At 43.0% G+C, this 23,406-nt stretch overlaps 1 protein-coding gene across 6 annotated transcripts in view; it reads right to left on the reverse strand.

Moving 5' to 3' along the window:
* Nucleotides 1-23,406, reverse strand: part of TCF3 (transcription factor 3) — a 197,986-nt gene that overhangs the window by 12,638 nt on the left and 161,942 nt on the right. For all 6 annotated transcript variants that reach the window (XM_070746942.1, XM_070746953.1, XM_070746989.1 and 3 more), the window contains exons 11-17: nt 23,038-23,164; nt 14,624-14,682; nt 12,247-12,325; nt 8,743-8,816; nt 6,177-6,368; nt 4,280-4,409; nt 777-924 (exon numbers count right to left, since the gene is read on the reverse strand). In XM_070746942.1, coding sequence (XP_070603043.1) covers nt 777-924; nt 4,280-4,409; nt 6,177-6,368; nt 8,743-8,816; nt 12,247-12,325; nt 14,624-14,682; nt 23,038-23,164 — 809 coding nt within the window. The remainder of the gene's footprint in view (nt 1-776; nt 925-4,279; nt 4,410-6,176; nt 6,369-8,742; nt 8,817-12,246; nt 12,326-14,623; nt 14,683-23,037; nt 23,165-23,406) is intronic.

Consider the following 23,406-nt stretch of genomic DNA (forward strand, 5'->3'; position numbering starts at 1 on the left):
GCCATGTCGTTCTCTACTCAGGGCCTTTGATTGATTGACTGTGTGCCTGTTTTTTATATGTATTGGGATTGTTTTATGAATTTCTTAACTTAAAATGGGAATTGGATTCGTGGGCATTGGATTTGTTACTATGGACTGTTTTTACTATTGTTGTGAGCCGCCCCGAGTTTGCGGAGAGAGGTGGCATATAAATCCAATAAATCTAATCTAATCTAATCTAATCTAATATAATATAATCTTTGCAAGGAAATATGGGGAGATGGGAGAGAACAACGGATCAGGAGAGATAAATATAGAACCAGAAGTCAAGTCCTCTCGGCTCCTCCACAATTTTTTCAGGGAAAAAGTAGCAAAATTTGAAGATGTGCATGGACCGAATAAAATTTAAATTAATTTTTTTTGGGGGGGGGGAAAAACCCAAACCCACCCCAATATATATTTTCTTCTTACAGTTAGCCAGGCACAGGAATTGCCTGACTGGAAAATCCCTCCCCTTCGTTTTATTTGCCAAATAAAACGAACAAAAATTAGATGGAGGCTCTTCCTGATCCATTTCTCCAATAAGACAACCTCCTGAAGAAGTTGGCCCGTTAACATTGTTGTAGTAGGTTCCTAGAGGTTGGAAAAGGGTGGGTGGATTTTCCCTAAGACTGAAGGACTTTTGGAGGAGGCTGTTTTGCCTGAGGCTTTTTCCTCCACAGGCTCGGGATTCTGTCCTGCCCTGTGAGCCTCCCAAGGGAACCGAGGAAGGTGGTTGAGACCTGTTCTGTGAGCACCTTGTTCTGGTCCGAGATGACTTCAGCTCCTTTTTCTCCTCTTCCGAATTGTCAGCCACGGACGTGTTTTCGTCATCCTCCTTGTCCTCTCGCTTGATCTCGCTGGTGCCAGAGGAGACGCTGGCCCTTCCCAGGCCCCCAGTCAAGCCTGCAAGGGGACCAAACGGAGTAGAAGGTTGACTCCCCCCCAAGGATAAAGTGAGGAATGTAGGAAAGTCACCCTTTCTCCTCACCTACAACCTGAGTTGAAATCTTCAGCGTAAGGCATAGACTAGGAACCAGAAAGCTGTGGGTATGAAAGCTTGGGCCAATCACACCAGGAGACTGTGAGTTCTAGTCCCGCCTTAGGCATGAAAGCCAGATGGGTGACTTTGGGCCAATCACCAGGAGGCTATGAGTTTTAGCCCCCCTTAGGCATGAAAGCCAACTGGGCCAATCACCAGGAGACGGTGAGTTCTAGTCTTGCCTTAGGCATGAAAGCCAGCTGGGCCAACGACCAGGAGGCTATGAGTTCTAGTCCCGCCTTAGGCATGAAAGCCAACTGGGCCAATCACCAGGAGACGGTGAGTTCTAGTCCCGCCTTAGGCATGAAAGCCAGCAGGGTGACTTTGGGCCAATCACCAGGAGGCTATGAGTTTTAGCCCCACCTTAGGCATGAAAGCCAACTGGGCCAATCACCAGGAGACGGTGAGTTCTAGTCCCACCTTAGGCATGAAAACCAGCTGGGTGACTTTGGGCCAATCACCAGGAGACTATGAGTTCTAGCCCCACTTTAGGCATGAAAGCCAGCTGGGCCAATCACCAGGAGAGTGTGAGTTCTAGCCCCACCTTAGACATGAAAGCCAGCTGGGTAACTTTGGGCCAATCACACCAGTAGACTGTGAGTTCTAGCCCCGCCTTAAGCATGAAAGCCAGCTGGGCCAATCACCAGGAGACTGAGTTCTAGTCCCGCCTTAGGCATGAAAGCCAGCTGGGCCAATCACCAGGAGACGGTGAGTTCTAGTCCCGCCTTAGTCACAAAAGCCAGCTGATTGACTTTGGACTCCCTCTCAGTCCAAGTCACCTCACACGATTGTTGTTGTGGGGGAAATAGGAGGAAGAAATAATATGTTCGCTGCCTTGTAGTACTGTACAGTGATACCTCGTCTTACAAACGCCTCATCATACAAACTTTTTGAGATACAAACCCGGGGTTTAAGATTTTTTTGCCTCTTCTTACAAACTATTTTCACCTTACAAACCCACCGCTGCAGCTGGGATGCCCTGCCTCCGTACTTCTGTTGCCAGCGAAGCACCTGTTTTTGCGCTGCTGGGATTCCCCTGAGGCTCCCATCCATGGGAAACCCCACCTCCAGACTTCCGTGCTTTTGTGATGCTGCAGGGGAATCCCAGCAGTGCAAAAACGGGCGCTTCGCTGGCAACGGAAGTCCGGAGGTGGGGTTTCCCATGGAGGGGAGCCTCAGGGGAATCCAGCAGTGCAAAAACGGGCGCTTCTGCTGGCAAAAGGGGTGAATTTTGGGCTTGCACGCATTAATCGCTTTTCCATTGATTCCTATGGGAAACATTGTTTCGTCTTACAAACTTTTCACCTTAAGAACCTCGTCCCGGAACCAATTAAGTTTGTAAGACAAGGTATCACTGTATTTATAAAAATAATAAAGACAGGATAAAAAGGAATCTAAAACAAAACATCTAAAATAATAATTAATGAGATAATTTTTGATTCTGAGTTGCATATTCGCATGAAGAGAAAGAGACATCAAAGGGGTTTTGGGGGTTTTGTTCAAAATGTTTTTCCTTGAAGATATTTTGCTTCTCATTCAAAAAACCTCTTCAGTTCTGAGAGTAAGAACTGGAAAAAAAACCAACCCCACCTTTGGGACAAAACCATGACCTGGATGAGGGAGGATTAGTTTCATGGAGAAGAGTCCATTTACTTTAGGTTCCTTTCCTTTAATTATAAAGGGAAAATATTGACTGTAATTTTAGAAACATAGAAACATAGAAGACTGACGGCAGAAAAAGACCTCATGGTCCATCTAGTCTGCCCTTTTACTATTTGCAAGAGGTCCAATATTTTAGGGGTATCCAACCTTGGCAACTGTAATAGCATTAGCAATAGCATTTAGACTTATATACAGCCCTCTTTACAGCCCCCCCTAAGCGGTTTCCAGAGTCAGCCTATCGCCCCCAACAATCTGGGTCCTCATTTTACCGACCTTGGAAGGATGGAAGGCTGAGTCAACCTTTTTTTCCCCCGGGTATAATTTTTTTATTGTTTCCCCACACCTTACAGAGATACAAATTCATATACCTTCAAATTAAAATACAATACAATATAATATCAATGGCCAAATTCTCGATCAAAATTTCCTAATTATTTATCTGTTTTATTCTGGTATAGAAACATAGAAGTCTGATGGCAGAAAAAGACCTCATGGTCCATCTAGTCTGCCCTTATACTATTTTCTGTATTTTATCTTAGGATGGATATATGTTTATCCCAGGCATGTTTAAATTCAGTTACTGTGGATTTATCTACCACGTCTTCTGGAAGTTTGTTCCAAGGATCTACTACTCTTTCAGTAAAATAATATTTTCTCATGTTGCTTTTGATCTTTCCAAATAACTTCAGATTGTGTCCCCTTGTTCTTGTGTTCACTTTCCTATTAAAAACACTTCCCTCCTGGACCTTATTTAACCCTTTAACATATTTAAATGTTTCGATCATGTCCCCCCTTTTCCTTCTGTCCTCCAGACTCTACAGATTGAGTTCATGAAGTCTTTCCTGATACGTTTTATGCTTAAGATCTTCCACCATTCTTGTAGCCCGTCTTTGGACCCGTTCAATTTTGTCAATATCTTTTTGTAGGTGAGGTCTCCAGAAATGAACACAGTATTCCAAATGTGGTCTCACCAGCACTCTATATAGCGGGATCATAATCTCCCTCTTCCTGCTTGTTATACCTCTAGCTATAACAAGCAGGAAGAAGTATACATCATTCATCTTGTGTTACCTCCTTTTCTAACTTTATTATCTGGATTTCAAACATAATTTTCTGCTTTCATTCGAGTTCAAAATGCTATTAACTATCAAAACTTCTTTTGGTTATTTGCTTTTTTCTACTAAAACTATGCCGTCATGCTTCAGTCTGTTTCCTATATTCTTATTTATCTCATTCCTGCTTTTTAAACCCTCATTTTATCATAAACTGCCCTTTACAACCTTGAGCCTACTGAGATTCGATCTCCCAAACTGCTGGCAGCCGTGGATCAGCAGAAGTAGCTTGCAGTACTGCACTCTAACCACTGTGCCACGGAGGGTCTTAAGACTCTTAGAGCTCTCAGCCAGCTTTGCTGGGAGTTGAAGTTCACAAGTCTTAAAAGTTGCCAAGGTTGGAGACCCCTTGTAGTATCTCCCATGAATGGTGCCCTACCTTGCACCAGCCAAGAGACATGGGGGTTTTGAGATTGAGCGTTCGGATTGTGCAACTCAGCCTTACCACTAAAGGCATCTGAAGACTGTCCTCTGCTGAGGTCAGGAAGCGAGCTGGTCTGGGCAGGGAGAGCAACATGGTTGTGGAGAAGACCAGGATTGCTAGAGAGGCCGTCTTCAGGGTGGCCTCCCCCGACCTGCCAAAAAGAACAGCAACAAGGTCTAGAGAGGCCAGTATGTCAGGGATGCTGAACTGGGGAATTCTGGGAGTTGAAGTCCACGTATTTTAAAGTCCCCAAGGTTGACAAACATGACTTTAGGCAAGTGCTGGTGAGCAAGTGTAGAAATTTGAAAGGGAGCATCATCAGCCCCGCTTTTAAAAGCCTCAGTTTTTATTAGTTAAGACAGTGATTTTCAACCTTTTTTGAGCTGCGGCACATTTTTTACATTTACAAAACCATGGGGCACATTGAGGGGGGGGGGCTAAAAAAAGTTTGGACAAAAAAATTATCTCTCTCTCTTCCTCCCTTTCGTTCTATTTCTCTCTCCCTCCCTCCCTCTTTCTCTTTCTCTTTTTTCTCTCTCTCCATCCCTCTTTCTTTCTCTCTTCCTTCCTTCCTCTTTTTTACTCTCTTTCTCTCTCCCACCTTCCCTCCCTCTCTTTCTCTCTCTCTCTCTTTCTTTCTTTCTCTCTCTTGCTCTCTCCATTGCTTTCTTTCTCTCTTGTTCTTTCTCTTTCTCTCTCTCGTTCTCTTTCTTTCTCTCTCTCTTTCTCTCTCTCTCTTGCTTGCTTTCTCTCTCTTTTGCTCTTTCTCTCTTTCTCTCTCTTTCTCTCTCTCTCTTTCTTTCTCTCTCTTTCTTTCTCTCTTTTTCTTTCTCTCTCTCTTTCTTTCTCTCTCTTGTTTTCTCTCTCTCTCTCTCTCTTGCTTGCTTTCTCTCTCTTTCTCTTTCTCTCTCTCTCTCTTTCTCTCTCTCTTTCTTTCTCTCTCTCTTGTTTTCTTTCTCTCTCTGAGCTTCGCGGCACACCTGACCATGTCTCACGGCACACTAGTGTGCCACGGCACACTGGTTGAAAAACACTGAGTTAAGACAAAGCAGAATAAGATCTTTGCTAAAACTCGATGTATATATGTAAATATAATTTATGTAATAGTAAATAAGCACTATTGGATTTGTACTACAGGCACGTCACAAAAATAATTGATTATATTCTGATTTGTTTTTTTACTATTTCTCTATTTTACTATTGTTTGTATTTATCTTACTTGTTAGCCACTCTGAATCCATTTTGGAATGAACGGCATATAAATGCAATACAGTGTTCCCTCAATTTTCGCAGGTTCGAACTTCGCGGAACATCTATACCACGGTTTTTCAAAAATATTAATTAAAAAATACTTTGCGGTTTCCCCCCCTATACCACAGTTTTTCCCGCCCGATGACGTCATATGTCATTCCTAAACTTGTCTGCCTTTAAAAAACATTGTTTAAAATAAATTTTAATAAATAACCCTGGTGAGTAATAATCTAAATGGTTGCTAAGGGAATGGGAAATTGTAATTTAGGGGTTTAAAGTGTTAAGGGAAGGCTTGGGATACTGTTCATAGCCAAAAAATAGTGTATTTACTTCCGCATCTCTACTTCACGGAAATTCGACTTTCGCGGGCGGTCTCAGAACGCACCCCCCGCGAAAATCGAGGGAACACTGTAAATAAATAAACAAACTTCTGCTCTTCTGATCCTTTGGACCAACCAAGTCCCACCAAGTCCAGCTGTATGTCTAAAGTCAACGGATTCTAGGAATCATGGACCAAAATGCCTGAATCGGGTGGATTAATAGCCAAGTTATGCAAACAGGCCTTTAAGGAGCGTCTTAAAAGGAGAAGCCATAAACATTTGAACGGCAGAGCATGTCTGAAACACAGCCCCTACCCCCTCCCCTTCCCCTCCAATTCCTATCTTACCAAGTTCGTATGCCGACTAGCAATTGGCAAGACTGAGGCCGGGGAGAAAGACTGGCTAAGGCTGCCCACAGAGGTGCTATGCGCAGAAGCGGATGCCAACAAGTCATGAATGTCCCTGTGGTTGGTCTGGCCCACTGCATGGCTCCTCAGCACATGGATGGCTTCGTCCAAGTGGTCTTCCATTTTGTTTTGCTGGAAGGACGGAAGAGAGGGAAAGAAAGTCAACTAAACAATGTCTTTTGGCGAGTCCTAGGGGAAGAGCCTTCTCTGTGGAGGCCCCGGCCCTCTGGAATCAACTGCCCCCAGAGATTCGACTGCCCCCTTTTGTAAGAACCTGAAAACGCACTTATGTCATCAGGCTTGGGGTCACTAGACCCCAGCCTCTGGCCAGTAAATGTATTGAATGTGACAGTATGGATGTGATTGTTTGATTTTAAATGACTAGTTTTCAGATAATTTTTAAAGTAATTATTCTATTAATTGGCTTAGAAATGTTTTATATTGTATCTTTCCGTTTGTTGTGAGCCGCCCTGAGTCCACGGAGAGGGGCGGCATATAAGTCCAATTAATAAATAAATAATAAATAAATAGAAGTGAAATGAGAGTCCACTAGAACAGTGTTTCCCAACCTTGGCCACTTGAAGAAATCTGGACTTCAACTCCCAGAATTCCCCAGCCAGCATTCGTGGCTGGGGAATTCTGGGAGTTGAAGTCCAGATATCTTCAAGTGGCCAAGGTTGGGAAACACTGCACTAGAATCACTGAGGGGAGCGGGTGAGATCAGCATTGGGTTCCTAGTGGTACGGGCCACGCAGTAGCTCCGTACCCACAGTGCTTGTGTGCGCATGCCCGAGCGTGATTTTGTATCTGTGCATGCACAGGAAGCAAAATCTTGTGAGAAAAACACACGCGCGAGTGATATTTCGGTAATTTTTTGCTTCTGCGCATGAGCAGAGGCAAAACATTTGCTGAAATCTCGCTGTCGTGCACATCCCCTCGCAAGAGATTGCTCTCTGCGCATGCGCAGAAGCAAGATCTCGCTCGGGCGCATACCAGAGTCACAGAGCTCCTCGGGAAGCCCACTGGTAGCGGCCATAAGTGGAATCCGCCCCTGGGTGAGATCCATGCCAAAAGTTGAGACTCAGGCACCAAACCAAGTACAGTAGTACCTCTAGATACGTGTTTAATTCGTTCCAGAACGGAGCTCGTATGTCGATCAGCTCGTATCTGGAACAAATGGCTTTAGACTTTGTTTTTCCCCGCGGAGATAACCACAAGCAAGGATTCTTGCGCCACCTAGTGGAAGCTCGGCTCGTATCCCGAATTTGAGCTCGGGTCTGGAACAGAAATTTCGCTCCCGTCGTGGCTCGTATCTTGGAATACTCGCATGTGGAGCAGCTCGTATCTAGAGGTACTACTGTATGAAGTTTAAAGATAAAAAGCAAACACAGACAACATTTGAAGATCGGAGGCAAGGCTTTCTTTACGCTCCTGATCAGGTAGGCCAGGGGTAGGCAAAGATGGTTCTTCTGTGACTTGCGGACTTCAACTCCCAGAATTCCTGAGCTCGCATGATTGGCTCAGGAATTCTGGGAGTTGAAGTCTGCAAGTCATAGAAGAGCCATCTTTGCCTACCCCTGAGGTAGGCTGTTCATTATTAGGCCAATTTTTCAGACAGAAGAACCAAGGCTAAAAAGAAAAACCACTTTGGGGATATTATCAAGCAAAATAGAATGTGGTGGACAATCGAAAATATGCTACTATTAAGATTGCTATATCTATTGCTATCTGCTAAGAATTTATGGACAGTCCTCAAATTATGACTACAACTGGGAGTGGATGTTATTAAATGATCGTGACTTGTGACCTTTTCTGATAGCTTCCCCATTGACCTGCCATCTAGGAAGGTTGCAAATGGCAATCACACAACCATGGAATGCTCTAACCCAGTGATGGTGAACCTATGGCACGGGTGGCACACGGAGCCATATCTGCTGGAATACAAGCCATTGCCCTAGCTCAGCTCCAACGTGCATGTGTGTGCCGGCCAGCTGATTTTTGGCTCGCACAGAGGCTATAGGAGGGCATTTTTTGGCTTCCAGAGAGCCTCTGGAGAGATGGGGGAGGACATTTTTACCCTCCCCTAGTTCCAGGGAAACCTTTGGAGCCTGGAGAGGGTGAAACGCAGCCTACTGGGCCCACTAGAAGTTGGGAAACAGGCCATTTCCAGCCTCCAGAGGGCTTCTGGGGGACAGGGGAAACTATTTTTGCCCTCCGCAGGCACTGAACTATGGGTGTGGGCACTCTCGCATGCACAATAGTACACGCCCACACTCTTTTGGCACCCGAGGGAACAAAAGGTTTGCCATCACTGTTCTAACCTTTGTAAAGGTGAGCTGGTTGCCAAGCACCCAAAGTCCGATGATATGGCCACGGAAAGGCTGATTTTCCCAGTGGCATCGTAACTTTGAATAGTTGGGTAAACGAATGGTTTTTAGGGCAAGGACTACCCTATAGCTATTTACTACCAAAACCAATGGCAATTATGAGGTTGAAGGATACTTACCAAAGTATGGAGGGTGCCTTCGTAGCTTGGAGATAAGGCACCCTGTCCACTTGTTCGGGGCCACTGCGAAGAACCTGAGTAGAGAACAGGCAACAGGGGGGATTTTGCCCATTAGCAAATATGTCTGATAGGTAAGAGAGCAAAGACTTCCTTTCTCTTCACAAAACACTTTCAGGATGATAGAAGCAGCTCAGGGGTGAACTGTGGAATCTTTGGTGCTCTCAGAGTAGGACCTGCTTTTGGAGACATTTCTTTACCCAACTAAGCAACATCATCAGTGCACTGCAAGCAAACCTGCATTGGCTGCCGATCAATTTCCGGTCACAATTCAAAGTGTTGGTTATGACCTTTAAAGCCCTACATGGCATTGGACCAGAGTAACTCCGGAACCGCCTGCTACCGCACGAATCCCAGTGGCCGATAAGGTCCCACAGAGTTGGCCTTCTCCAGGTCCCGTCGACTAAACAATGTCGTCTGGCGGGCCCCAGGGGAAGAGCCTTCTCTGTGGCGGCCCCGGCCCTCTGGAATCAACTCCCCCCGGAGATTAGAACTGCTCCCACCCTCCTTGTCTTCCGTAAACTACTCAAGACCCACCTATACCGCCAGGCATGGGCGATCTGAGACATCTTTCCCCCAGGCTCCTTATAATTTATGTTTGGTATGTATGTGTTGTCTGGTTTTAATATGATAGGGTTTTAGTTATTTCTTTTAATATTAGATTTGTGCCATTATGATATTGTTTTTATCATTGTTGTGAGCCGCCCCGAGTCTTCGGAGAGGGGCAGCATACAAATCTAATAAATTGAATTGCATCAAAAGCCTGATGGAACTTTGGGAGTTCCATCAGGGTCAATCAGGGTCCATCAGGTTCCATCAGGGTCAATCGCTCCTTTATAGCCTTAAAACTCGGGAATTTTAAAATGACTTCAACTCCCAGAATTCCTCAGCCAGTATGCTGATTGGGTAATTCTGGAAATTGAAGCCCTCCCATCTTAAAGGTGCTGAACTTGAGAACCGTCATTATAGACTTTTCTGTGTTCGCTTCCCTATCACAGAAATGTCGCAAGGAAGCATCAGCACAACTTGGAAACGCCTTTCGTGTTTTAATGATTGCTTTTTCCATCTACCTAGAACAGGGGGAAGCCAAAGTTGGCTCTTCTATGACATGTGGACTTCAACTCCCAGAATTCTTGAACTAGCCTGATTGGCTCAGGAATTCTGGGAGCTGAAGTCCACAAACCAAAGAAGAGCCAACTTTGACTACCCCGGACCTAGAACAAGGGTACCCAAACTTGGCAACTTTAAGACTTGTGGACTTCAACTCTCAGAATTCTCCAGCCAGCTATGCTGGCTGGGGAATTCTGGGAGTTGAAGTCCACAAGTCTTAAAGTTGCCAAGTTTGAAGACCTCTGACCTAGAAGATAGACAGAAATTGTACTGTAGTCTTCTTTTAATATATCATTTAAAAAGTCAGGACAAAATGATTTGGGCAGGGAAGAAGACAAAGAAGATGGAATACAGGTCAGATTTTACAAGCCACAGTGCTTGTTTTGCAATGGGTTTGCTTGCAGTTCCTCCGTGTGACAGCAGATGGAGACAACAACCCAGAAACCTCCGATCTGTTGATTCATGCATAGACCCTGGAGCTATAACTGTGCAGCTAAGCCTTAATAAATCTCAGACTAAGGCTGTCTCAATCTCAGGTTAACAGGGCATTTTGTGGTGAATGGGTTGCCTTTAGCTAGCAGTCTTAAAAGAATATCCCCATGCGTTTTATTCTTCTGTTGTACTTATTACCCATCCCGTTAGGTCTTTGGAAGCAAGCAAACCTGCAGTATAGAAAACTGGGTTCCCACATCACACTTTTCAGGTACAAAACTAAGATGACAGTGCTGTGTGACATCATGCTGGCCAGATAAACATGGAAATGTCTTCAGACAGCACTGGCTCAATGAGCTCGAAACAGATGTGAGCACCCCCCCCCCCCCGAGTATGGTGTAAAATCCACCGGGACTCCTTTTCTTTACAAAACCGAGAATTTTAAATCACTTTCTTCAAAAGCTTCTATTAGTATTAGTTAAAACTACAAGTACTTATTTGCATTATTCCCCCCATCTCATCAGAGTTCTGTTCCCATGCAAAAGGATTAAAGGATATACACTGCTCAAAAAAAATAAAGGGAAGACTCAAAGAACACAGAATACTACATGGTATGTTTGTGTGTATGCTTGCTTTTAATAATGGGGCTTTTAGTGTGTTTTTTTAAATTATTAGATTTGTTCTTACATTTTCTTTGTTGTTGTTGTGAGCCGCCCCGGGTCTGCGGAGAGGGGCGGCATACAAATTTAATTAATAATAACAGTAACAATAACAATAACAACAACAACAACAACAACTTCGTTCAGTACAAAGTTGAATGTGCACAACAGCATGTGAAATTGATTGTCAACCAGTGTTGCTTCCTAAGTGGACAGTTTGATTTCACAGAAGTCTGATTTACTTGGAGTTATATTGTGTTGTTTAAGTGTTCATTTTATTTTTTTTGAGCAGTATATTTTTTACCATGTCTTAAAAAAGAGGAAAGAAAATATTTCAGGGGTAACCAACTTCAGTGGATATATAAGTCTGGTTGAACCTCTATACTAGTGTTTTTCAAACTTGGCAACCTGACGTTGTGTGGCCTCCAAATCCCAGAATTCCCCAGCCAGACATGATGGCTGGTGAATTCTGGGAACTGAAGTCCTTGCATCTTCAGGTTGCCAAGTTTGAAAAACATTGGTGTGGACCTAGCTGTAAGGGGTGAGCTTACAAAAACTGAATACTCTCCCCATTTTGATGAATCTAGGCATTTGATGCAGATGGAGGCCCTAAATCAGTGATGGCGAACCTATGGCATGGGTCTTCTCCGGGTCCCGTCGACTAAACAATGTCGTTTGGCGGGACCCAGGAGAAGAGCCTTCTCTGTGGCGGCCCCGACCCTCTGGAACCAGCTCCCCCCGGAGATTAGAACTGCCCCCACCCTCCTTGCCTTTTGGAAAGTTCTTAAAACCCATCTTTGCCGTCAGGCATGGGGGAACTGAGACATCTCCCCCGGGCCTATACAGTTTATACATGGTATGTTTGTGTGTATGTTTGCTTTTAATAATGGGGTTTTTAGTGTTTTTTAAATCATTAGATTTGTTCTTACATTGTCTTTGTTATTGTTGTGAGCCGCCCCGAGTCTACGGAGACGGGCGGCATACAAATCTAAATAATAATAATAATAATAATTAATAATAATAATAACTTCCCTAAATTGTTGGCGTAGGTAACCCATATTCTGCATGTTACCCCAAACTGGATCACGAGGCTAACACTGGATCAAGTTCAGAATCAGAAGGGTCAATTTATCCTGAAAAAACCATTGATAAAATGCCAGCAACCCAGCTTCTCCTCTTAGATTTTTGCACAGTTACTTATTCTAGATTTATACTACTTTTGCACAGACAAAATTTTACAGCGTACCTGTTATTCCCTGAGGGGAGCCCACCGGGGTGGATGGGTTCGAAGAGAAATTATTGCTAGAATGATCTGGAGAGTAGATCTGGGGAGGAAGGGAAAAAAAGAAAAGAGTGTGAGAGAAAGAGTGGAAAAGGTACATTTTATCATCAATGGTGGACCTGTTGAGAGGTCAAAAATTATTGGAATAAGGTAACGGAATGGTTAAAAGAAATAACAAAGGAAGAACTGGGGGAAAAAAACAGAATTATATTTACTGGTTAAGAAAAGAAAAGAAAATGAAAAAAGAGGTAAGGTATTTGATTATTCATATCCTGACAGCTGCAAGGATAGTGTATGCGCAACAATGGAAATCTGATAAAATACCGGAAGAAGGGATGATAATTAAAAAGGTGATGGATTGCGCAGAGATGGACATGCTGTCAAAAAAGCTAGAAGAGAAAGAAAATTCAAAATATTATAGGATATGGGGAAATTTTTATGATTGGCTAGAGGAAAGAACAAAAAAAAATAATTTAAGGACAAATATTTATGAAGGTAAGAATGCAAAGCAATACGTTAACATAACTACAAACAAAAAATGAAAAATTCTCCGATTGAAATCACAAAATGAGCTGGGAAACTAATTTCCCAAATGTTTGTTATATGTTTTTTCATGTTTTGTTTATTTTGTCACTTTAATGTCTTGTATGAATAAAAAAATTTAAAATTTAAGGAATGGAAGGAAAAATATCATGCTTAAACACCCCTGAAAAACCAACTCCTCTTTTTTGCTTGAGGTTGGCTACAATTGGGACCAGAATTTCCATTGCTAAACAAGGCAGTTGTTAAGTGAGTTTTTCAGCCCAATTTTACCACGGCTGTTAAGCAAATCACTGCAGTTGTTTAGTGAATCAGAAGGTCATTAAGCAAATCCAGTTTCCCCCCCATGGATTATGCTTGTTGGAAGACGGAGATTGCAAATGCCGGTCACATAACTCTTGGATGCAGCAACCTTTGTAAATACGTGCTGTCTGCCAAGTGTTCAGAGTCTGATCTTGTGACTGTGAAGATGTTGAAACACTTGTTAAGTGGGTCTTGCCTCCCAAGGACAATTCCATCTGTCCATCCATAACCCTGGGGGGGGGAATTATTGACCCCCTCAGAGAGGGTCCACAACTTGGGCGTCCTCCTTGATCCACAGCTAACATTGGAACACCATCTTTCGGCTGTGGCGAGGGGGGCGTTTGCCCAGGTTCGCCTGGTACACCAGTTGCGGCCCTTTCTGGACCGGGACTGACTGCTCACAGTCACTCATGCCCTCATCACCTCGAGGTTCGACTACTTTAACGCTCTCTACATGGGGCTACCTTTGAAAAGTGTTCGGAAATTTCAGGTCTTGCAGAATGCAGCTGCGAGAGCAATCATGGGCTTCCCAAGGTATGCCCATGTTACACCAACACTCCGCAGTCTGCATTGGTTGCCGATCAGTTTCCGGTCGCAATTCAAAGTGTTAGTTATGACCTATAAAGCCCTTCATGGCACTAGACCAGATTATCTCAGGGACCACCTTCTGCTGCACGAATCCCAGCGACCAGTTAGGTCCCACAGAGTGGGTCTTCTCCGGGTCCCGTCGATGAAACAATGTCGCTTGGTGGGACCCAGGGGGAGAGCCTTCTCTGTGGCGGCCCCGGCCCTCTGGAACCAACTCCCTCCAGAGATTAGAATTGCCCCCACCCTTCTTGCCTTTCGTAAGCTTCTTAAAACCCACCTCTGCCGCCAGGCATGAGGGGACTGAGATACTCTTCCCCCCTAGGCCTTCACAATTTTATGCATGGTATGTCTGTATGTATGTTTGGTTTTATAATAAGGGTTTTTAACTGTTTTAATATTGGATTGTTTATGCTGTTTTTATTACTGTTGTTAGCCGCCCCGAGTCTACGGAGAGGGGCGGCATACAAATCCAATAAATAAATAAGTAATAAATAAATAAATAAGTGTGAGGATGGGTAGTAAGCAGGGCTGGGCTACTGCCCAGACGGGGGAACGCAGTGGGGTAGCGAAAATGGAGCTCCACCCCAGAGCACCCAATTTGCACTGAAAGATGTTGAAAGAAAATGCAGGGCGTCCTGCATAAGCCACACCCACAGTGTGTTAGTAAAATATTTGGTAGCCCTTCACTGGTCGTAAGTCACTTTTTTCCAGTGCAGTTGTAACTTTGAATGGTCACTCAAGAAATGGCTGTAAGGTGAGGTCAGCCTATCATAAACAAAGAGTTCCAGTTGTAGCTCCAACAGATCTGCGTTGTGCTAGTTTTGGAAGCCTTCCATAAACAACGTACAAAGAGTCTGCAGATTAAAAAAAATCTAAGGTTATTGGAATGAGAAATCATAATGAGACTTACTGAAGCTAATGCTTTTCCAAGTGCATCCCCGGAACTGCCAGCAGTGGTTCCTCGATTACCTGAAGGAAGAAGAGACGATTAAAACCAGGGAGGACGAATAAACAAATGGAATATCAAGGCCAGAAATTTTAGGACTATGAATGAACCGACCACAAGGAATTCTGAGTTTGGAACATCCCCGCTAGAAAGTCTCTCTAAAAACATCCTGAATATAACAACAACAACAACAACAACATCAACGTTGGAAGGGACCTTGGAGGTCTTCTAGTCCAACCCCCTGCTTAGGCAGGAAACCCTACACTACATCTGCTTAAAAATGTCCAGTGTTGGAGCATTCACAACTTCTGGAGGCAAGCTGTTCCACTGGTCAACTGTTACTTCTCTCCTTGTTCAGTTTCCACCCATTGCTTCTTGTTCTACCCTCAGGTGCTTTGGAGAATAGGTTGACTCCCTCTTCTTTGTGGCAGCCCCTGAGATATTTATTGGAACACTGCTATCATGTCTCCCCTGGTCCTTCTTTTCATTAAACCAGCCATGCCCAGTTCTTGCAACCGTTCTTCATATGTTTTAGCCTCCAGTCCCCTAATCATCTTTGTTGCTCTTGTTTTGTTTGCACCAGTTTTGTTCGCACAGCATACTGAGTATTCTGCATGTTGAAGCCTTTTGATTACCCATTCTTTATGTTATTTATTTATTTGTTTATTTATTTGTTTGGATTTCTATGCCGCCATTCTCCTTAGATTCAGGGGTCTTACATAAATAGAAATAAAATACAGAGTACAGCAAGGGAAAACCAAACGTAAAAACTAATGCTAAAACCTGACAATTATTTTAAAAAACCAAACATTCACATACCTTCTAATAGTCACAAATTTATATCATCGGCCGGAGCAAGATGTTGATGCTGAAGGCTTACCGGCAAAGGTATGTTTTTAAGACCTTGCGAAAGGCCAGGAGGGTGGGGGCGGCACAAATCTCTGGAGGGAGTTGATTCCAGAGGGCCGGGGCTGCCACAGAGAAGGCTCTTCCTCTGGGTCCCGCCAGCTGACATTGCTTAGTTGACGGGACCTGGAGAAAGCCAATTTTGTGGGACCTGACCGGCAGGAGACAGTCCCTTAAGTAACCTGGTCCTAAACGATGCATAATTATAATTATAATTAGGTGCTACTTATCATCCAACTTATAGAAAAAACTACCAAATAAAGTATTTTTTTAATTTATCAAGGATAGAATCAATCTAGAAGTAGGGAGAAGGTTCCTGCCACTTAGAACAATTCATCAGTGGAACAGTTTGCCTCCAGAAGTTGTGGGCGCTCCAATACTGGAGGTTATTAAAAACAGATTGGGCAACATTTGTCTGAAAATTTCATAGGTTTTCCTGCTTGAGCAGGGGGTTGGACTATAAGACCTCCAAGGCCCCTTCCAAATCTGTTATTCTGTTATTATTCAAGTAGGATACAAAAATGTATTTTGGCTTAATTGTTGCTCCTGCTGGGAATTTCAACTTAAAAAAAAATATATTAATGTATTCCAATTGTTTATAGGTTGGGTGTTATGTAGCTTTGACTACCACCTCCCAAACATTATGACTATAGGAAATAAAGCTAAGAGCCAAAACGTGTTCCAAGTTCCCATTTTTATATAAGAAAGAACACTCTTTATCCAAAACTCGAGACAAAGTGTTAGAACATGGAAACACTTTGTTCAAACCCAAAGAATTCACATTTTTATTTATTTCATCCAGTTACAAATGCACTCAAGCTAGGCTCAAAATGACTAGTAACAGGAGAGGTGGGGGGAAATCACATTAAAATAGAACCCTTTATAAATCAAACCGAACAAAGCAATGGTACCCAAAGGAACAGCTACGACATTAAATCCATAGAATGTCCGTCCCCCATCTGTCTTTGGGGATGGGATGAATGCAAATGCTTAGGAAAACATGAGAAAGATGTGTTTTTTCCTGTTCCTTGGCTAAAACGCTCCTTTCCTCTACAGGGATGGGATCTGAGGCTCTAACTGGCCCCTTTCCACTCAGATTTTGTGACGACGGGGCAGGATGTGTCCAGGAAAGGGGGCTGGTGGTGTTTGGTGACTTGGCACTTAGGGCCAAACCCCTTTTTCTAAGGAAACTGATCAGTCACATCCCAGGCACTTTTCACCACCAACCACTTTCCCCGAATCTACAGAAGGATTTAAGAGACCCTTTTCAAAGGGAATGCAGCAGTGATGGGCTCCTATGGGTAGTGTCATGTACGCAGAACTGGTAGAAAAAAATTTGGTCAGGTATGCAGAACTGGTAGAAAAATTTTGGATTTTTTTCTTTTTTTCCCTTCTAGGCTCTGGGTATGTTTTTTCTATCGCAGTAACTGAGGTTGAATGTGTATCATTTTAGAAGAGCTTGTGTGTGTGTGTACATATGCATACAGTTTATATGGCATATAATGTATATTTTTGTGTGCCTGTGTGTAATTTAGTTATTTATTAATTATATTTATTAGATTTGTATGCTTCCCCTCTCCGTAGACTCGGGGCGGCTAACAACAATAATAAAAATAGCATATAACAAATCTAATATTTAAAATAACTAAAAAAAAACTTATTAAAAACCAAACAAGCACACACACACACAAACATACCATGTATAAATTGTATAGGCCTAGGGGGAAAGGATATCTCAGTTCCCCCATGCCTGACGACAGAGGTGGGTTTTAAGGAGCTTACGAAAGGCGAGGAGGGTGGGGGCAATTCTCATCTCTGGGGGGAGCTGGTTCCAGAGGGCCGGGGCTGCCACAGAGAAGGCTTTTCCCCTGGGTCCTGCCAATCGACATTGTTTTGTCGACGGGACCTGGGGAAGGCCAACTCTGTGGGGCCTAATATATATGCCATATGTACACATATGGCATATATACATAGAATTAAATAGTATATTTTGGATGTTCAGTAATAGTAAATAGATAGGGAAACTGTCTCTCTTTGAGGCAAGGAGAGGCCTGGCACCCTAACAAGTCACCCCCCTGATCACATGATCATCAAGCCACTCCCACCTGGTCACATGGCCAGCAAACCACACCCACAAAATAAGCCACAGTGTGGTAGTAAAACAGTGTGGTCCTGGACTGGATTGCAGGTTTTAATTAAATTCCTTAACTGCTGGGAAATAAATTAATTGCATCCTGCCTTTATTATACAGTGATGCCTCGTCTTACAAACTTAATTGGTTCCAGGACAAGGTTTGTAAGGTGAAAAGTTTGTAAGATGAAACAATGTTTCCCATAGGAATCAATGGAAAAGCGATTAATGCGTGCAAGCCCAAAACTCACCCCTTTTGCCAGCCGAAGCGCCCGTTTTTGCACTGCTGGGATTCCCCTGAGGCTCTCCTCCATGGGAAACCCCACCTCCGGACTTCCGTGTTTTTCTGATGCTGCGATTTCACTGAGGTTCCCCTCACTGGGAAACCCCACCTCCGGACTTCCATTGCCAGCAAAGCGCCCATTTTTGCGCTGCTAGGATTCCCCTACAGCATCGCAAAAACACGGAAGTCCAGAGGTGGTGTTTCCCATGGAGGGGAGCCTCAGGGGAATCCCAGCAGCGCAAAAATGGGCGCTTCACTGACAACAGAGGCGGGGCATCCCAGTGACGGCATCTTGGGTTTGTAAGGTGAAAATAGTTTGGAAGAAGAGGCAAAAAATCTTAAACCCCAGGTTTGTATCTCGAAAAGTTTGTATGACGAGGGGTTTGTAAGATGAGGTATCACTGTATTTACGAATCAGTCAAGGCAGGAAATACATCCAATAAACCTTGCTCCCCTCACGCCATTTTTCTCCACAACAACCACCCTGTGAAGTAGATTGGGCTGAGAGAGAGTGAAAGTCCAGCCAGCTTTCATGGCTAAGGTGTGACTCGAACTCACGGCCTGACGCTTCGATTCATCGTGAATTGTTCGTTTTATTATTAAATTAAAAACACCAAGAGAAAAAGTAACAGGTTCACGTGAGAATGAGGCAAACTAGAAGGCTGGATTTAGTGCCAGTCCTCAGAGTTTCCCCAATGGATCTAAATCACCCGGTCTCTTCTTCCCTGATCCGCATTATCCCCCACCGTCGCCACCTTTCTAATCCTTTTTATAACCGCAACTCCCAGCGACCGCTGTATCTGTCCCACTTGGGTGCCTCTAGGATTTGTCGGGCCTCTATGGCTGAAAGTCGATTAAAATTAAAAAATGTTAGTATATCCCTTTTTTTCTTTCATTTTCTCAATGGTATAATAGTGCCTTATAGTGGTAATATTTCCTCTTAATATCAATTTGATTTTTCTCTCTAAATTTAATATTTTAAATAATTTAACAAGATGTATATATGTGTAATAACCAATAAAGGGAAAATATTATTATAAATGAATGATCTGCAAACCAATTACACTGCCATTTAGCAGGTGTAAATACTAAGCTATGATATCAAATAATCCACGTATAAAGCATGATGCTTTATTTTTGTTGTATGTTATACTGTATGTATATATCAAATGTTGTATTGTTGTTTTGTTTTTTCTTTCTTTTTTAATGTACATATTTAATAAAGTGTTTTTTTTTAATTATTTTAAAAAAATGGGCACTTCCTTAAGGAAGCCAAATAAAGGCTACCTCCACTTCCAACCATTTTGAGGGATCCTGCCGAGGAATCGGAGTGACCGTTAGTCCCGTTTCCTCCCCTCCCCAAGCAGCAGTGTGAGGGGAGGGCAGGAGGAGGATTAGGAACAAGTCTTCAAGTCTATATGTAATAAACGTGTGAGGGATGAAGAGTCCATGTCTGGCTGTCAAAAAGGGGAGACGTTACTAAGTACGTCCCCCAGACAGGGGCTTAAAGCTAAATAGTTCTATTTCTGTCTGCTGGTCTCCCCTGGCCCAAAGCCACTCTGGAGGGATTAACCTTCATGTGCCAGGAAGACACGAAGAGGGGAGGAATTTTTGCGTTAGAAGAGTGGCAGTGCCCCCAAAGCAGGTTATGTGGGCGTACGGTTAGGAAGCAGAGTTATTTCTGCCCCATTCTTTTCCCTCCAACCATAGACGGTGCCCCCCAGCATGCTTCTAAGTCTAAAATATTTCAGTAGGAAAGTGATTAAATTTCCTACTAAATACTTTAATAGGAAAGTGAACACAAGAACAAGGGGGCACAATCTGAGGTTAGTTGGGGGAAAGATCAGAAGCAACGTGAGAAAATGAGTTGGCGGATTGATTTTAATATATATGGGATTTTAGTAGTAATTTTTAATTAATTAGACTTGTGTTGTTTTTTGTATTCCATGAGTCGACCTGAGTCTTTGGACAAGGGTGGCATACAAATATTATTATTATTATTATTATTATTATTATTATTATTATTATTATTATTGATAATAATAATAATAATAATAATAATAATAATAATAATAATAATAATAATAATAATAATAATAAAATTTGTATGCCGCCCTTCTCCGAAGACTCAGGTCGACTCACGGATATTAATAATAATAATAATAATAATAATAAAATATTATTTTACTGAAAGACTAGTAGATGCTTGCAACAAACTTCCAGCAGACGTGGTTGGTAAATTCACAGTAACTGAATTTAAACATGCCTGGGATAAAAATATCCTAAGATAAAATACAGGAAATAGTATAAGGGCAGACTAGATGGACCATGAGGTCTTTTTCTGTTGTCAATCTTCTTCAACACTCCGTGGCCTGCATTGGCTGCCGATCAGTTTCCGGTCACCATTCAAAGTGTTGGTCATGACCTTTAAAGCCCTACATGGCATTGGACCGGATTACCTCCAGAACCGCCTGCTACCGCACGAATCCCAGCGACCGATAAGGTCCCATAGAGTTGGCCTTCTCCGGGTCCCGTCAACTAAACAATGTTGTTTGGCGGGCCCCAGGGGAAGAGCCTTCTCTGTGGCGGCCCCGGCCCTCTGGAACCAACTCCCCCCGGAGATTAGAACTGCCCCCACTCTCCCTGTCTTTTGTAAACTACTCAAGACTCACTTATGCCGCCAGGCATGGGGGAGTTAAGATATTCCTTCCCCCTAGGCCAGGGGTCCCCAAACTTTTTACATAGGGGGCCAGTTCACTGTCCCTCGGAGTGTTGGAGGGCCGGACTATAAAAAAAAACTATGAACAAATCCCTATGCACACTGCACATACCTTGTTTTAAAGTAAAAAACAAAATGGGAACGTACTATTTAGAGGGGGGAGAAGGTCTGAAATTCATATATGTTTATGTTTTGTTTTTAATTTTCTTTTGTTAACATCTGATTGGCTATAGAAGGTTTTCTTGGCTTATGAAAATGTATAAAGAAAGAAGGAAGCACTTTGGCATAATGGTTAATAAGTTAGAAATATAATTGTAGTTGCACTTTTTGAAGGAACATTAAAGAGGGAATTTAAAGAAAATGAATGTAACTGGATGACAAAATTAGAAAAAAAACTTTTGCAACTTTTTTGATGATTGATAATAGTTACTAACAAAATGCCACATTTTATTCATGGAAAATTAGATGGTACACTGTGTTGTTTGAATGTATGTTGAGAGAGAAAAAAATAAAAATACACCTCCCCAAAACAGTCCTTCCTTCCTCTGTCCCCCCATTCATTTCATTCTTCCTTCCTTCCTTCCTTTATTCCTTGTTCCCTCCATTTCTCCTTCCTTACTTCTTTCCTTCCTTCATTCCCTCCTTCATTCCTCTCCACTTCTCCTTCCCTCCCTCTCTTTCCCTTTTCTTTCTCTCTCTCTCTCTTTTACCTGTGCTCTTGTCACTCACCGGCGGGCCGGATAAATGGCCTCAGTGGGCCGCATGTGGCCCACAGGCCGTAGTTTGGGGACCGCTGCCCTAGGCCATTACAAGTTATGCATGGTATGTTTGTGTGTATGTTTGGTTTTATAATAAGGGTTTTTTTTTTTGTTTTATTAATTGGATTGTTACATGCTGTTTTTTGTCATTGTTGTTAGCCGCCCAGAGTCTACGGAGAAGGGCGGCATACAAATCCAATAAATAAATAAATAAATAAATAAATAAATAGGTTTCTATGGAAAATCCACCAAGATGCTTGACATTTCTTCGACAGTCTCACAGTATTTGAATATCTAAGGGATTGCCACAAAGAAGAGGGGTGGGCCAACCAATTCTCCAAAGCACCTAAAGCTAGAACAAGAAGCAACAGGTGGAAACGAATCAAGGAGAGGACCAACCTACAATTAAGGAGAAATTTCCTTACAGAACAATTAATCAGTGGGACGACATATCTCCAGAAGTTGTGGAGGTTTTTAAGAAGACAACCATTTGTCTGAAAGGTGTATAGGGCAGTGATGGAGAACTGCTCTGTGATTTTTTTTGGCCTTGGGGAAGGCCGTTTTGCCCTCCGGAAGCTTCCCTGAATCCCCAGTGTTTGAAAAACTGCCCAGCAGGCAAACTGGAAGTTTGGAAAAATGGACTCCCGGTTTGCCCGTTGTGCTGTTTTTCACACTCCTTGCCTTCAGGAAGCTTCCCTGAATCCTCCAGAGTGCAAAAAACAGCACAAATCAGAAAGTTTGTTTTTCTGAACTTCCAGTTTGCCCGCTTGTCTGTGTTTTTTTTTCACTGTCCCAGGCTTCAATGTGGCCTGTGCGCATGCGCGGAGGGATTTGTGCACATGCCCAGGGGCAGCATGGGAGGTGCACATGAACGGGGGGAGGGAATGAGTGTGGGCACGTGTACTAGCACACACGCACACACCCTTTTGGCACGCAAACCAAAAAAGGTTCGCCATCACTGTTATAGGTTTCCTGCCTGAACAGGGGGTTGGACTAGAACAGTGTTTCCCAACCTTGGCAACTTGAAGATATCTGGACTTCAACTCCCAGAATTCCCCAGCCAGCATTTGCTGGCTGGGGAATTCTGGGAGTTGAAGTCCAAATATCTTCAAGTTGTCAAGGTTGGGAAACACTGCACTAGAAGACCTCTAAGCTCCCTTCCAACTCTGTTATTCTTTTATTCTATTCTTTTAATCTTATTGGAACTACTGCTTTCAATCATAAGGTTTCTGACCACATGTTCACAAGGTCAAGATGTTGGTTTCCATGATTTTGCTGAAACCTTCTCACTATGTCTGACATAAAATAAAACACACTCAAGAAATATTTTATAAATTACGCTTGACTTAAATCAGAGAAATGGGGAAGAAGGGTGGGGTTTTTTTTGCAAGGTATCTGATCTTGAAAATATCCACAGTAACTGAATTTAAACACGCCTGGGATAAAATACAGGAAATAGTATAAGAGCAGGCTAGATGGACCATTTTCTGCCATCAATCTTCTATGTTTCTATGTTTCTATCTAGTCCCTCCAATTTGGATTCTCAAAATTTAGCTTTGGAGAAAAAAGGCCAAACACTTACCCATGACATTTTCTGTCCCACCAATCGGGGGAGTGTGGCTGGACACTCCATACTGAGTGGAGGCTGAAGAAAATCCAGGGACGGATGGGAGGCCACCGTTGACTTCGCCCGAATGCATCTGATAATTCTAGAAGCGGACAAAGAAAGGCGTTTACAAAGGGAGGAAGGGGATACACACAATGGGGATCTTCCATTATATTTCTCCTTTCAGACTCACTTTAGGATTTTAGGAGATAAGAAGATTTCTATAAAATTTGGAACAAATGGTACGAGCGGTTGGATAAGAAAAATCAAATAAATTAAGATATGCAGTATAGAGGTGACTCAAATGAGAATTTATTTATTTATTTATTCATTCATTCATTCATT

This window comes from Erythrolamprus reginae, chromosome 1 (assembly GCF_031021105.1).
Source record: "Erythrolamprus reginae isolate rEryReg1 chromosome 1, rEryReg1.hap1, whole genome shotgun sequence".
In the NCBI taxonomy this organism is placed as follows: domain Eukaryota; kingdom Metazoa; phylum Chordata; class Lepidosauria; order Squamata; family Dipsadidae; genus Erythrolamprus; species Erythrolamprus reginae.